This window comes from Crotalus tigris, unplaced genomic scaffold (genome assembly GCF_016545835.1).
Source record: "Crotalus tigris isolate CLP2741 ecotype Arizona unplaced genomic scaffold, ASM1654583v1 scf7180000018525.42219311030:4301911, whole genome shotgun sequence".
NCBI lineage: Eukaryota > Metazoa > Chordata > Lepidosauria > Squamata > Viperidae > Crotalus > Crotalus tigris.
Window position 1 is genome coordinate 829,967 of NW_024097057.1, and position 15,172 is coordinate 845,138.

Genomic DNA, 15,172 nt, shown 5'->3' on the forward strand with positions numbered 1-15,172 from the left:
ATTAAAGCTAAAGTCAAGCAATTTATATTACGGTTTATCACAACCCATGAAAATTTCTCCTTCGTTCTCTCTTTAACAATCTTCTACCTGTTGTTTCTTATTCTGCCATCAGATGCTTTGGGACTTTTCTTCTCTATCACATTACCTCAGATATTGGAAGACAGCTATCATATCACACCTAGTCCTTCTCTCCATTAGAATAGATCTATCTAGTACCCATAAACATTCATCGTATGGTTTAGAAAATTTCATTTTCATTTCATTTTAATTTAGTTCAGATTTATATCCCATCTTTCCTCCAAGAGCTTAAGGAAGCTCTCTTCCATGGTTCTAGAACAGGGGTCTGGCTGAGGAATTCTGGGAGTTGAAGTCCACAAGTCATAAAAGGGCCAAGTTTGAAGACCCCTGTTCTAGAACAATGTTTTCACTTCTAAGCTGCACTGAGGGGAAGAGTTAAAATAAAAGCATGTAATGGGATCCTGTTGTTGAAGTCAAATGCTGCATAAAAGTCTTTAATCAGAACCACTTCAAACCAACAGTAGTTTGATGAAGTGTCTTTTCAAATGTGTATTGCAGCCAAATTGCTTCTCTTGTGCCCAGAAGTCAACATCTACCATCAACAACATACAGGAACTGGAGAGACTTAATAGGTAATCTTGAGCAAGTGTGTTCACCTAGCCTTTGCGTAACACTTTATGTAATCAACACAAATGATCCCAGAACTGTGTGCAATCAACCAAACAACTCATATCATTATATGATCTATCAGAATTGCAATTGGCATCTGTTTATTATTTTGGTGCTTAACTTCTTAAATCTGATAACCAAAGTGACACATTAAAAATATGGAAATGCCTCTAATACATGTGTACACACATTTATCAACAAACCTTTTTTTAAATTGTCTTTCATTATGGGACCTAACATTCCCCCAAGTCTGTTCTTTTCCTAAGTAGAATGGTTAACTTATCATTTCAAATTCAGTGGGATTGTATATTGTTTCAAATGCTATTTCCTTCTTATTTTCCAGCAAGATTTGTTTTCTTTCAACTGCACTGCCTTTGTTCAGGAATGTCCAATATCAGTTCAAGAGGATTACAGTCTCAAAAATACATAATATTTGGCTGATTTAACAGAAGTGAGATGGATCAGTTTTCTCCATTTTAATCAACAACCTGCTCAAGTAAAATTCTCACTTAAATCTAAGCTTTGCATCCAGCAAACCTGACAATTAGTGGTGGCCAATCAATTTAATTGGTCCCAGAATAAACTATAAAGTTTCTCACCTGATATCCCTTAAGGCAGGTAAGGCAAACTCTTTCAACAAAATTACAGTATTCTTCAGTTGAACAGCTACAGTATGTTATATATACTGTAGTTTCAACTTACGACCACAATCGTGGTTGGAATTTCCATCATAAGTCATTGCAGTCATGATGTACCTGGACCTGATTTTATGACCATTTTATGGCAGTCATAAGTTGAGCACTGGGTTCACTCAAATGCAATCACGTGAATGACTGGGGCTGTCGCAATCATTGCAAGTGCGAATTTAGATTATAAGTGATTTTTTTGGGGGGAGGCCACTTTAGCTTTGGACCATGGTTAAATGAAGTCGTAAGTCAAGGACTATTTGTTCGATAAGATATAATAATCCAGCAAGCAGTTGAAAACACAATACTTGGTAAGGTTGGAGAGCGTCAGAATTCAAGATGCACGTTTTATGGTGAGAAACCACAAAGATGCTTATTGGATGATTTTCTCAAAGATATTGAGCTATGTCCAAAAGTAGTGATTTGCTCCTTCTCCTATAGGCATCTTCCATATCTTCTAGTAGCATTTTTTCATTGCTGGATCTAAATTTATTATATATAGGTTGCCAGGAGATGGTGTTTCACAACTTTAAGTTGTGTGGACTTTTAACTCCCAGAATTCCCTAGCCAACATGCCAAGTTTGCCAAAGTTGAGAAAAACTGGATAGGTTAAAACAGCTTGCTGTATTCATGAACACCATGTTGCTTATCTGTTACCAATGAGTAGAACTCACCAAAATACATTGTATTTCTATTGCAGGTAAATTGTTGTTGTTGTTGTTTTAAAAAAAATTGGTGGGTTTATCCTAAGATTTTGTTCACAGGAATTAAACCACAATGTAGTTTCTTTGGTTGCCCTATAATGTTGCATGGATCTGTTTATAGTGGTTACAGCTTAGAAGCACTTTGCTAAAGTAATCTAAGGATGAGTCTGATTCATATTAAATGTTTGTTTATTTTGAATGTTGCTTGCCATGTTAGGCTGGTTGCCATGTTTTATAAATCCTGTTTTCATAGCTCATTATGATATAAAAGCTTCTTTTATGACTCTGTCTGAATTCAGTTAATATTTTGATTTCACCCTGTCCTACAGAGAGAAATCAAACCTGTTTTTTCCCTTGACAAGGGACCTGATATAATGCAGAGAGATTATAATCAGCCTGTCACAGCTTAATCCTTCCTTTTGATTTTAATTTTGTGTTCTGCTTCATCTAGAACTCCATAAATGGTTTTTGACTTAAACAGTGCTTCAAGGGAACGTGTCTTGAAAACTACTGCCACGTTTATCAATTTAGATTTGCCTATTCAATTGTTCTGATGAATTTGAAAAGGCCTAATACAGTGGTTCTCAACCTGTGGGTCGGGACCCCATTTGGGGTCGAACGACCATTTCACCAGGGTCGCCAAACAATGCAGTCTGCCATTTTCCCCCCCTTTTCCTTAGCTGTGCTACTCCCTTTTATTCTATTGGCTTTTGAAAGCCAATAGAATAACTCTCTTGAATAGAGTCTAATTCTATTGGCTTTCAAAAGCCAATAGGAATTGTCCAGGCTGTCTCTGCCCTGCTGAGCCCGCCAAAAGTCCCATTCTGCAAACGGTGCTGCACCAATTGAGTAGTCCTCAACTTACGACCGGTTGAGTAGTCCTCGACTTACGACCGGTTGGGAGTCGCGGCATTAAAAAGGTTGAGAACCACTGTTCTAAACCATGCAAATCGTCTCCGAAGTCGGGGGTCGTCTTATACGCCGAGTCATCTTATACGCCAGAAAATACGATACTTCAAAAAGTAGATGGGGCTGGATAAAAAAATAAAGCAAGCTCAGGACTAAATATACATTTGATTTAACATTAATTAAGAGGGTATTAATTTCACTAAATCCGCTTTCCCACGTGTTTAATAATTTCATTCATCATTAGAATCAGTTTCCTGGGAACTTTTTCAGTGTTTCTCAAACTTGGCTGCTTTCTCCGAATGGGAATTGTGGGTTTTGAAGCCCATACAACTCAAGTGTGAGAAAGACTGTTCTATAACGTTAATGCTCAAAAGTGCTATGCAGTGATATAGTGTGGGAAATTAAAATGTCAGCTCTTAGCCCAATCTTATTAACATAAACTGATTCAATGCAAGATTCTGTCCTAGGATTATGATTATCCTGAAGAAATTCCCAGCAACAATCTGAGTCACATCAAAGTGCCTTAATTTCAGGAACTCCCTGTTTCTCCTGGACATTTATGTCTGACCATCTTGATTTGGATCAGTTTTGGCACGTTGTTTCTATTTCCATAGAAGCAACTGCCCACCCCTAACTTTCAGGGCCAAATGCTCAAGCTTCAAAGTCAGGATGTGGCCTGAATTCAAATCAATGAAACCACTCCAGAAGTTGTACCAGACACCAATATCCTGGAAGAAATTGACTACAGATTATAATCAGGGTGAAGCACTGTCACTTGTATAAAAGGGTGTAGGTGTGTTTGTGAAGTAAGGCAAGCTTCTCTAATTTCCCTGTTGGGTTAATCTGCTTAACCCCACATCTGTGCTATTGTGATGACTGAGCTGGTGTCAGCTAGTAACACAGCCATTAACCTGCATGAATAAAACAGGAAGATTTGATTATCCTCCTGACCCAAATACCAGCCTGCCTTTCCATTAGAAGCAATTTAATGTGTGATGTTTTTCATAGATGGGACTCGGCTGTGTGAAAACAAAAACACAACCATCAACACTTGCCACGTGCGACGTCTGTGCTTATCATGGACATTGGTTCTGTTTTGTGTGCAATGATAAACTGGAATTCTTGGCCCTGCAGGCTAAAACTTTGCAAAATGATCATGTATTGGTAATCCTTCCAAATGTTCTCCCCCCCCCATTTTCTTTGCCCAGAAATTTTGGGCCATGGTACATGCCAAAGAGTGCATGGAAAAGCAAAGTGTATTATACTACAAATATCGTCTTGTTAATGCCAGAAAACATACCAGTTACTGCCCACTGTATCCAATGATGGGATCTGAACAGGGAGGCTACTGGCAAAAAAAAAAAAAAGGTCAGGAAACATTGTTTGGAAGTGTGAAAGTCTGTGAGTTCAATTCCCAGAGGAGAGCTTGAAGCTCACAGAAAGCAACATCTGGCTATCCAAATCTGAGAAGTCCCAATAAGGACAGAACTGGGTACGTGATGTCTCCTGCTGGTCTACTTGTCAGAGGCCTGCAAACAGGTTGAGTTTGAAATGTTTTGAACACAAAGTATTTAAGCCAGGAGTCTTCAAACTTGGCCCTTTTATGACTTGTGGACGTCAACTCCCACACATGCCTGGCTGAGGAATTCTGGGAGTTGAAGTCCACAAGTCATAAAAGGACCAAGTTTGAAGACCCCTGTTTTAAGTTCAAAATGCCTTCTTTGAATCTGAACCTTCTGATCCAACAGTGGGGAGGACAGAGGGTCCAGATCATGGTTGCCCCAAAGGTGCTTTTTCCAATAGGCAACAGGGTCTCTTATTTTTTTCCTTTGAAAGCATTTCACTTCTCATCCAAGAAGCTTCTTCAGCTCATCAGTTCATTCATTCAATTCTTTAGTCTGTTGAGTAGCTAGGATCCTTCTTAAAGACAGTGATCCTTTACATATGGAAGAAAATAAGAGGAAACTGAGGCTAACATAGTCTGGAAGTTGAGTCGTGGCAACTGGACTTCTTTTCAAGTTCCAGACAACTCTACCTAGGTGATTGAGAATCTTCGTAGAAGACTAGAAGTTCTAAGTATACCTACCTGGTAGAAAGAGTAGGGCTGATGACATTAAAAGCATCCATAGATTATAACTCAGCAAAAAGTTCTCTGTTAAACACTCTCTTTTTGCAGACAGGTCAATGTCCCAAGGATCTCTTTGCAGATCCCATCATAAGTTACCTCGGATAAACCGGACAACCAAGATAGCTGCTGTTTATACCAACTGTCTAGAAGAAAAAGCCATTGAACTCAATGGGCCATACTTTAGAGGAGGCATCCCTGTTTTGATCTGGGAATGGGGCTAGATTTCTCTAAAGTCTGTTTGTGTGTGAACGACTGGCTTGGTTGTGTACCTATGCAAATGGAGGAGGAATTAATTTTGCAGATGGGCTATTAATTTGGAGAGTCAATTTGAGTCAGTTGTCATTAAAGCAACTGATATTAATGTATGTGTTTCTTCTGGCGCTGCCCTTTAGTGGAATGTAGCCTGTGGCCAGTACATGCATACAAATACATAGATGTATGTGTGCAATTTTGCTTGTCATGTGCACACAATATTAGGAAAACAAAAAGCTCCATTATTGTTTCAGTGGAAATTAGCCAATGCAGTTAATAAGGCAGAAAAGCAGCATGCTGAGTACATACGTGCTTTTTTTATCGGTCTAATGTTGTAAGGAGGGTTTGTTTTCAATTCCTTCTTTCCTTTGGGATAAATAGTGGTTTACTAACAAAGGTGGATTCTCTATGCAGTGTTTTTCAAACTTGACAAGTTGATGCACAGCTGACCAGGGAATTCTGGGAGTTGAAGTCCACACATCTTCAACTTATCAAGTTTGAAAAACACTACTCTACTGTATTTAAAATTGGGGATAAGGTTGGAAAAGGTTAAGGAAGATTGGTTTGCTCTTCTGTTTTCCCCATTGGAACAAGAGCCAAAAGACAGAAGGGAAAAGAGAGATGGTGCCATTTCCTGTTTGGGTTTCAGCAGATGGCTTTCAACTTTTCTGCACTCAAGCCTGCCCTTCCTGGTTTTGACTGTTACATCACCGGTTTCTTCTGTTGACCTGAATAGACTGTTTGCAGAAACCGAGTCATTGTTTGCAAGGGCAAACCAAAATGACTTTTCTGGGTACCATGTCCATGCGCAGATGGCAGCAGAAGCAAGCCAATTATTCCTCTTGAAATAATTGAGTCACTTAATTATTGGTTTTCACACGATTTTAGAGTTAAAGCATATTTCCCTTGGCTATGACGCCGCTGAAAAAGCAGGCAAAATGCATTGTGTGCTTTTTTGCTGCATGTTCTCTGCAACCAAGAGAGGTTTGACTCAAAAGCTGGAAATAGACTATACTGAAAGTCTGTGTTGACACAAACACACTCAATCTGGTGATTGAGTGAAGCCCATTTTTCTGGGTTATCCTACACAACACTGACCTCTAAACCAAATTCTTTAGATTCCAGACTGACAGGACATTGGATCTATAAAGGATCATAACAGCTGGATTCTGCCCCATCCCAGGCAATAGAGTTTTCTTGGGTTGTGAATGTGTATGCATTTATGTTTTATCCTCTCTCACTCTAAGGTTACATCTTAGAATAAAAGAGTTGGAAGGGACCTTGTCGGTCATTTGGTCCAACCCCCTGCTCAAGCAGGACACCCTACACCATTTCTGACAATTGGCTGTCCAGTCTTTTCTTCAAAGCTTCCAATGATGAAGCACCCACAACTTCAGGAGGCAAGCTGTTCTACTGGCTCATGGTTCTCACTGAGAGAAGATTTTTCCTTAGTTCTAGATTGCCTCATTCCTTGGTTATTTCTAGGTTAAATCTCTCCTTGATCAGTTTCCATCCATTGTTCCTTGTGCTTTGGAAAACAGGTTGTCCCCCCTCTTCTCTATAACAGCTCCTCAAATATTACAACACTGCTATTATGTCACCGCTGGTCCTTCTCTCTACTAGACTAGCCATGCCCAGTTCTTGCATATGTTTTTTCATATGTTTTAGCCTCTAAGGCCCTAATCATCTCTCCCCCCCCCCATATTCTACTCTTTCTAATCATCAAATTCATCAACCACTAGTTCTTTTTTTTGTGTATGTGTCTTCGGCCCAAAGTCCACAAAGGGTTTCCAGATACTGGCTTGCGTCATTCCAACAATGACAAACATGGCTACTTACAAAGCCCCAAATTTGCCTTCTGCACTGGATGGCAAGAATCACTGATTTTATATTTTGTATTATTGCCTATGGACCCTACACAGGCATTGTTGGAAACAGAGTCAATGTTGATTGCTGGTGCTTTGCTTTTCAACAAGCCACTTCCCCATTTATTAATTAAAAAATACTAGAATTTGTGCCAAGGGAGGTACGTTGGGCTCCCTATCCTTCGTCTAGACAATAATAAACACAAACAGAACAGTGTTTCTCAACCTTGGCAACTTTAAGATGTGTGGACCTCCTCCCACAATTCCCCAACCAGTCAGGATTGAAGTCCACACATCTTAAAGTTGCTGAGATTGAGAGGCACTGACTTAGCATGATGTGGCTGACCATATTTTTACTGAAATGGGTCATGCAACACATAATTGCAACATCAAAAACATCAGGTTCTGTTTAGCACAGGGGTCTTCAAACTTGGCCCTTTTATGACTTGTGGACTTCAATTCCCACAATTCCTCAGCTAGCAGGCCTGGCTGAGGAATTCTGGGAGTTGAAGTCCACAAGTCATAAAAGGGCCAAGCTTGAAGACCCCTACCCTATACCATTCTGGACAACTGACTGTCCATTCTCTTCTTAACAATCTCCATCGATGAAGCACCTAGAACTTCTCAAGGCAAGCCCTTCCACTGCTTAATTATTCTAACTGTCAGGAAATTTCTCCTTAGTTCTAGGTTGCTTCTCTCCTTGATGAGAGACACTCCAACCCCCAAGCCCCCTTTTGTATGGAGAGTTTTGGCTCTGTTCTCTGAAAGCAGAAAGACTCAAATCTGCACTCGTTCAGATCTCTGCTTCTCTTCTAATCCATAAAGTATGGAAATATCCAGCTATATTCCACTAGCAGAACACTCCTCTTCCAGAGCAAGGCAATTTTTCCAGTTTGGGCACCTCTTTATTAAAGGAGAAGCTCTAATCCAAGCTAAGTGCTTGAGTATAACTTTAAGTCGAGTCAACATGTAATGCTTATGCCTGAAGCAGAGGTGCAGGAAGGATTACCACATCTCATTTGTCTTTCCTTTCTTCCCGTCTGTTATTTTCCAGGTTGGCCCTACCATTAGACAAAGAGGATGAATCTGTAGTCATTGCTGACGGGGGTGGGGAGGGAGAAAACAGACAGAAAGCTACAATTCCTTTCTCCAGGAATTCTCCCTAAATTCTTGGACTGCCCCATCCTGTTGAATAAAGGGCGTGTCAAAAATTAAAGATGGTGGCCATGATAATGCTCCACCCCAGTGTTTGCTTCTTCCTAGTCTTGGTTGCATCGCCTGGTTCTTTTCTTCCAAAGTACCACAAATTCTAGAGCAGGGGTCTTCAAACTAGGCCCTTTTATGACTTGGGGACTTCAGCTCCCAGAATTCCTCAGCCAATGTATATTGCCCGGGTCAGAAAGAGAGCTGAGAAAATATCTACAGACCCCTCACATCCTGGACATAATCTATTTCAACTTCTCCCCTCAAGACGGTGCTATACAGCATTGCACACCCAAACAACCAGACACAAAGATATCCCACCCCCACTGTGGAATTACTTACACTTAATTCCCACAGCACCGTCTCATTTCTTGTCTTTTCTCATCTTCTCATCTTTCCTGGTATCCTCTCCTTTTGGTTTCTTATGATTTATCAATTGTTGTTTGTAAATTATGATTAATAATTGTAACTATGATTTATGACCTATTACCTGTGTTTATATGTACAGTGTGAGCTTATGCACTAGAGACAAGTTCCTTGTGTGTCCAATCACACTTGGCCAATAAAGAATTCTATTCTATTCTATTCTATTCTATTCTATTCTATTCTATTCTATTCTATTCTATTCTATTCCATTCCATTCCATTCCATTCCATTCCATTCCATTCCATTCCATTCTATTAAAAAAAACTCACCTTGCACCAAGTCATGATTTGGTCTTCTTGTGGTTGAACAAACTAATTATGGGAGGAAACTGTAAGCTGTAGTAAGTCATAGTTGAATTCAACCAGTGTGCTAAGCTTCAGGCATTCTGGCATAATACAACAATTAGCCTTGTCTGACTCAGCAGTTTAATATAGCAGTGGGATGTTGGAGAAGTTGTCAGTCTATCTTATGAAGCCACAGCTAGACACCTGGTGTGACAGAGGAGGAGGATGTGGAGGTGGTATTGGATCAATTGTGAATTCCCCCTTTGATGCTGGAAACAATTTCTTAGCCAAGCACTGAATCAGAAGCTCCCTTGTAATTTGAGATTCACTAGAATGTACCTCAAATAAACACTAACAGCGCAGTGAAGAAAGAATATAGAGTATTGCTTCTGGGCAGAAAAGCCAAGATAAAGTCACATGTGCCATGATATCATCATGCAAATGATGTGATAATTGACAACATTTGCATAATTTATTTCCTTGGCAATTATTCCATGAGGCACCTGACACACTTTCCCCTATACAGTCGCCTATATTTCAAAAAAGTGTTGATCAACAGACCTCGTACCTTTAGCTTTATAAATCTCACAAGCCAGTTTGTCGCCTCCAAGAATGTTTTTGTCCTAATATTATTTTCTGCAAGACTCTGGGTGGCAGAAGTTTTCCAAAGAACCCATTTTTAAAATTAGTATTGTTTTGTAAACTGGTCACAAATTTATAAAGAACGTATATAACATGACGGCCGGTTAAGATAATACACATAAAACTAAAAAAAAAAAATAAGCAAAACTCATAAAAATATAAGGGAGGGGAAGAAAATGAGTAAAAGTAGGATTGAAAAAATAAATCTAGAAAAAAAAGGCAATTACTCAATCTCCCCAAAATTATTATAGATTTAGCAGTCCATAAACGGTCTATATTCTGAAAATTAGGCTTATCTCTCCGGCCTGGGTTTAAACTAGTGTTTTATTTTCAAACACTGGTTCAAACATTTTCAGACATAGCAGGCTGGAGAATTCTGAGAATTCAAGTCCGCGCATCTTTAAGTTCCTACGTTTGAAAAATAGCAGTTAATAGTCAATAGTGCGTTCAATGCAATATACTGTTTTCAAATAGCTGTTTCTTCTTCTGTGTTTTAGTAATGGTTTTATTGTATGCTACCTGGAGTCACTCTAGAGTTGGATAGCCTTATACGTTTAATAAAATTATATTTATGATGTCAGTTTTGTTTGGCCTTGGAAGATAAACATGTTTGTACCTTATGAGAGGCCATTGATAAACCCAGGGCGTAAACTAAATGTGAAGTTGAAAAACCATTCTGGAGAAGACAGTCTTGGCCAACTATTATCACATTAGTGCCAAGAATAGATTGTGCACTGGTTTGGCTGGAACAGGGGTCTCCAACTCCCGGCCCATGGAGCAGTACTGGGCCATGGCATGCCAGCAACCGGTCCACACAAACCAAGCCCCATCCACGGGATGCAGGCAGCATGTGAAACCACATCTGCTCCAGTCTGTGGAAAGACCTCTCTCCATGGAACCAGTGCCTGGTGCCCAAAAGGTTGGGAGCCTTTGGGCTACAAATAAAGACCACATGGAAAAATGGGGGCGTCTTCCAGAGGATAAGAATATTTATTGTGAATATGGCACTATTCCAACAACTGTCCATCTTTTATAGCGCCCCCTGAATCCAACACACACACATAATGACTTGCTGATAGGCAATATACCTGCCCTCAATGTGGCCCAGCATTGGGCTAAAATAATATAAATTTATGGTTTTATTAGTTCTTAATTTTTAAAAATTTATATTAATAATCTTCCCCTTTCCAAGTTCCTGTATTTCTGATACAAGGCAAGACAGGATTGCCAAGAAAATCACACCGTTCATATAAGTACCAAACTCGGCTCAAGGACAACTTTTTCTCTTTTTATTACACTATTTTTTTCTTTTAAATAGCCAGTCTTGTTTTCTTTTGCATTTATTTTAGAACCATTGATTTATTGTTGACAGTTTTACTTAAGGACATTCTGACTGTTCACTTCTAAACCGCACAGGGCTCTTCCAAAAACAGAGCCTTATCAAACTAAAATTATAGAGAATAAAACAGGAAGTTGGAAGAATGGCTTACAACTAACCCTAACTGGCTTGAGGGGGGGGGTGTCCCATTTTAGATGGCTGGCTAAAAGAAGATCCCAGCTCCACCCCATCTATGCACTGGTTCTTTTTATCCGCTTTAATATTAATGTTTTAACTGTAAGACCCCAGTGTTCTAGTGTTTTTAATCTTTTAATTGTTTTATTATGTTTATCACAGCCCTGTAAACTACCCAGTCACTTGATAGTGAGATGGATGTCATACAAATTTAATGAACGAATACAATAAAAGCTTTGCTGGAGAGTACCAGAAACTGTAGCTAAGTTTATTCCATAAAAAAGAAAAATCCATGATCAGTTAGTACTTTTCTCCCAAAGTGTCCAACAAGATGTTATTTGAGGAGAAAAACAATAAAATATTGGAAATTTCTGCTATCAGGAGAACAGATTGGCTTAAACAGATTGGAGTTGAGTCAGCTAGATGTCATTCAGCCTCGAGATTTCATCAGGCAGGTGCCTAAACACACCAAACATGACTACTAAAAAGATATGGAACTCTCCAGACCCAACTAATTTGACCCCAATAAAAGCATTGCCCAATTCTGGATTTTGGATGCTTCTCAAAAATGCAAGCCTGGAAACTTTAGTATCTTCTTTTAGACTGATTATTGCCTGTTGCAACAGTCTGATGCAACTATGTTCCCAAAGACTTTTGTGACACTTACTGATAACAGATTTCTGGGACTGTGCCTGTTTTTGTGGAATATGTGAAGTAACGGGGTTCATTCTGATTTTTGTGGAGACATTTGCAAACGTCAGCGCTATCCAAGACTGCCCCTTGATCAAATGTTCAAGATATTAGAATAAATCCGAATGAGGACCATCTCTTGAAAACTCTTCAACTGTTCAGTTTGGGCTTAAGTGTTGTGATGTATGATTTTCTTCTTTGCCTGTGGCCAAAGAATCTCCCCAAAGTCTTCACTGTAAGTTAAGTGGCGGTGCTGATGAAGACTTTTCAATTGTTGAAGGAAAAGTCTTCATCAGTGCAATGTCCATTCTTCTGGGCAGGAACTTGAGAAGAATAAAAAGATAAAGGCATCCCCTGTCCAACTCTAGGGCACAGTGCTCATCTCCATTTCTTAGCCAAGGGAGTCAGTGTTGTTTGAACACCTTTCCAAGGCACATGGGACACTGTTACCTTCCCACCTAAGCGGTACTTATTTACCTACTCGCATTTTGCACGCTTTCCAACTTGCTAGGTGGGCGTGGAGATGGGATCTTGAACCTGGGCTGCCAGCTCTGCAGCTGACAAGCTCAGGGTCTTCAACCACTGAGCCATTGCATCCCACTTTACAAGAACCACCTTCTCCCAAATTTCAACCCTGGGCATTTTAGCCTGAAAATCCAATATTGCGGTGTTATTATTTGTCACACCTGCCTACGCAAACAGAGCATCACTGCTCCTTTTGGACACTGTCAATCTTCCCTACTCGGCTGTTAAGTGGGCCATAATACTAGACAACAACAACAACCACCCCACTGTTGGCTGGGAAGCCTGGGCATTGTAGTCCCACCCATCCGATTGGAGAAGGCTGGGCTGGAAACTCAGGCCGCAGCCCCCGTCTCCCTTCTGAGCACGCCCAGAGAGCCAGCCGCGTTCAAGGCGAAAAAAAGACGGGCCAGCCTGGCGCCTCCCGGCTGGGAACTATGAGCTTGGCGATCGTGCAAAACGGCGCCGGCTTTCGCAGCCTGACTCAGCACGTGCCGGGCGCGGCGTTAGCTCCGCCCACCCCCGCGAGGGAGGGGGACCCCTGCTCCTCCTTCGGGGCGGAGTCCCCCTCTCTGCGCCCCGCCTCCGGGGGGCGTGTCCGTCGCGCGGAGATGAGGTCAGGCGGCGCCGGCGCGGCAGGATGGCGGTTCCCGGCCGGCGGTGAGGGCGCGGCGAGTCGAGCGGAGCGCAGCGGGGTGAAGCAGCAGCAGCAGGAGCAGGAGCGGCGGCGGCGCGCGGGCCGCCATGTCGAGCGGGGCGCCGGGCAGCTCCGTCTCCGACCCGCAGCACGCGGCGCGGCTGCTGCGGGCGCTGAGCTCCTTCCGGCAGGAGGGCCGCTTCTGCGACGCCAACCTGGTGCTGGACGGGCAGGAGATCCCGGTGCAGACCAACATCCTGGCCGCCGCCAGCCCCTACGTGCGGTGAGCGGAGGCCGGGCCCGGCAGGAGAGGGGCGGAGCGGGCCGTTGCTACCTCCGAGGGTCTCTTGGGTCTGTTTCCCCACAAAAAGGGGGGGTCCGTCACCTCCAGGGGGTGTAGGGGGGGCTGCTGTTGCACCCACCCTTCTTGCAACGAAGCGCTTCTCAGCCTCCGCTTTTCCTGGACGGGCAGATTGCAACTCCCAGAATTTTCCCGTCCATGTGCAATAATAATGCAAACATATGCATGCATTTAGTCCAGGGGTCTCCAACCTTGGCCACTTTAAGACCTGTGGACTTCAACTCCCAGAATTCTGGGAGTTGAAGTCCACAAGTCTTAAAGTGGCCAAGGTTGAGGACCCCTGCTTTGTTGGCTGAGGAATTCTGGGAGTTGAAGTCCACAAGTCTTAAAATGGCCAAGGTTGAGGACCCCTGAATTTTAAGTCCATAACGTGTGAAATAAAAGCCTTTTGGACATTCTGGGCTGAGGTTGAGAAATAGGGCTTTTAAGTCTTCCCCTTCTTGCTTTGTCTCTTCCCTGTGTGGTATTGCCTGCTTTTTTCTTTTCAGGAATTAGAGGCAGCTGGCTCCCTTGTTTCCTACCACAACAACCCTTTGAGGGAGGCCTGTTGGGCTTAGAGAGGGACTGGTCTACCTAAACCTAGTTTCTATCCCATGGAGGACGGATTTCAACTCTGGCATCTCCAGCACTTTAACCAGCATCCCGCTCTGCCTCTTGCAGAGCGGGATGCAAGGCTGTTTGTTTTTTGCTCCTGCTTTGAAATGGCATGTTGTTATTATTGCACCTATTTTTCCATAAGCATAACAACTAGAAGATAGGAGACCCGGGACCAAAAATATAGTAAAATCAGGCATTTTACTATATATATATTGCTGAATTAACACTGACTCATTCTTTTAATATATTATTAAATCTAGCCATGTAGACAATCTATTGCTCCATCGTCTCAGTTTTAGTACAATAGGTTATTTTAATTAAGATGATCATTGTACAATGTGCCTAAATTCTTAATATTCTATTTTGTAAATACTCTAAAGTATTAAATGGAAAGCAGTTTGTTTATTGAGTTATAAGGCGTCTGTATCTGCCTATCTTATACACTAATCCTAGGTGACTCACCCAGAGTCAATAAACAGTGACAATGAAATATGCCATACCCTTCCCACCATGGCATTGTGATGACCCACACTTGATTCCCACTGACTCATCCCCATTGTGGCATCCTGGTGCAGAAGTGACCCAGTGTATCAAGAAGTTCAGAAATCTAATCTTTTATTATTGATCCCAAATTCGGTTCCCAAGAATCCACCATTCAAGATGATTGTAAACTACCTGGCAGAGTGTGTGTGAGAATTAAATAGGCACCTACGCTGCCCTGAGCTCCTTGAAAGCAGATTAAATAGGCATACATTAAGTTAGTAGCAAATATTATGCAAAGGACATGAATTCAGTTAAACCTTCCGTTTCTTTGTGACAGACTCTTACAAATCCCTAGCTAACTTGTGATAACCATAAGAGATGTTGCAGTGATGCTAGCTTAGGAAAAATCCACTGTTGCTTTTATTATTCCGATTTTTCCTTCATTTTCCTACAGGAGCTTGTTTTTGTTTAAATGAATTTAATTAGGCTTTGTGGAATCAGAGTTTTCAGTTAAATTGAGCCGGTTCTGACTGATTTGTTGGAAACAAGAAGCAAAATTAAATGGTCTCACTTCACATCCTTT

General features: G+C 41.5%; 1 protein-coding gene across 1 annotated transcript in view; it reads left to right on the forward strand.

The window, feature by feature from the left end:
- The first annotated feature begins 13,137 nt into the window (after positions 1-13,137).
- The window catches only part of GAN (gigaxonin), a 34,311-nt gene continuing 32,276 nt past the window's right edge, over positions 13,138-15,172 (forward strand). Inside the window, exon 1 of the mRNA XM_039353477.1 lies at positions 13,138-13,431. Within this exon, the coding sequence (XP_039209411.1) occupies positions 13,256-13,431 (176 nt within the window). The 5' untranslated portion in view covers positions 13,138-13,255. The remainder of the gene's footprint in view (positions 13,432-15,172) is intronic.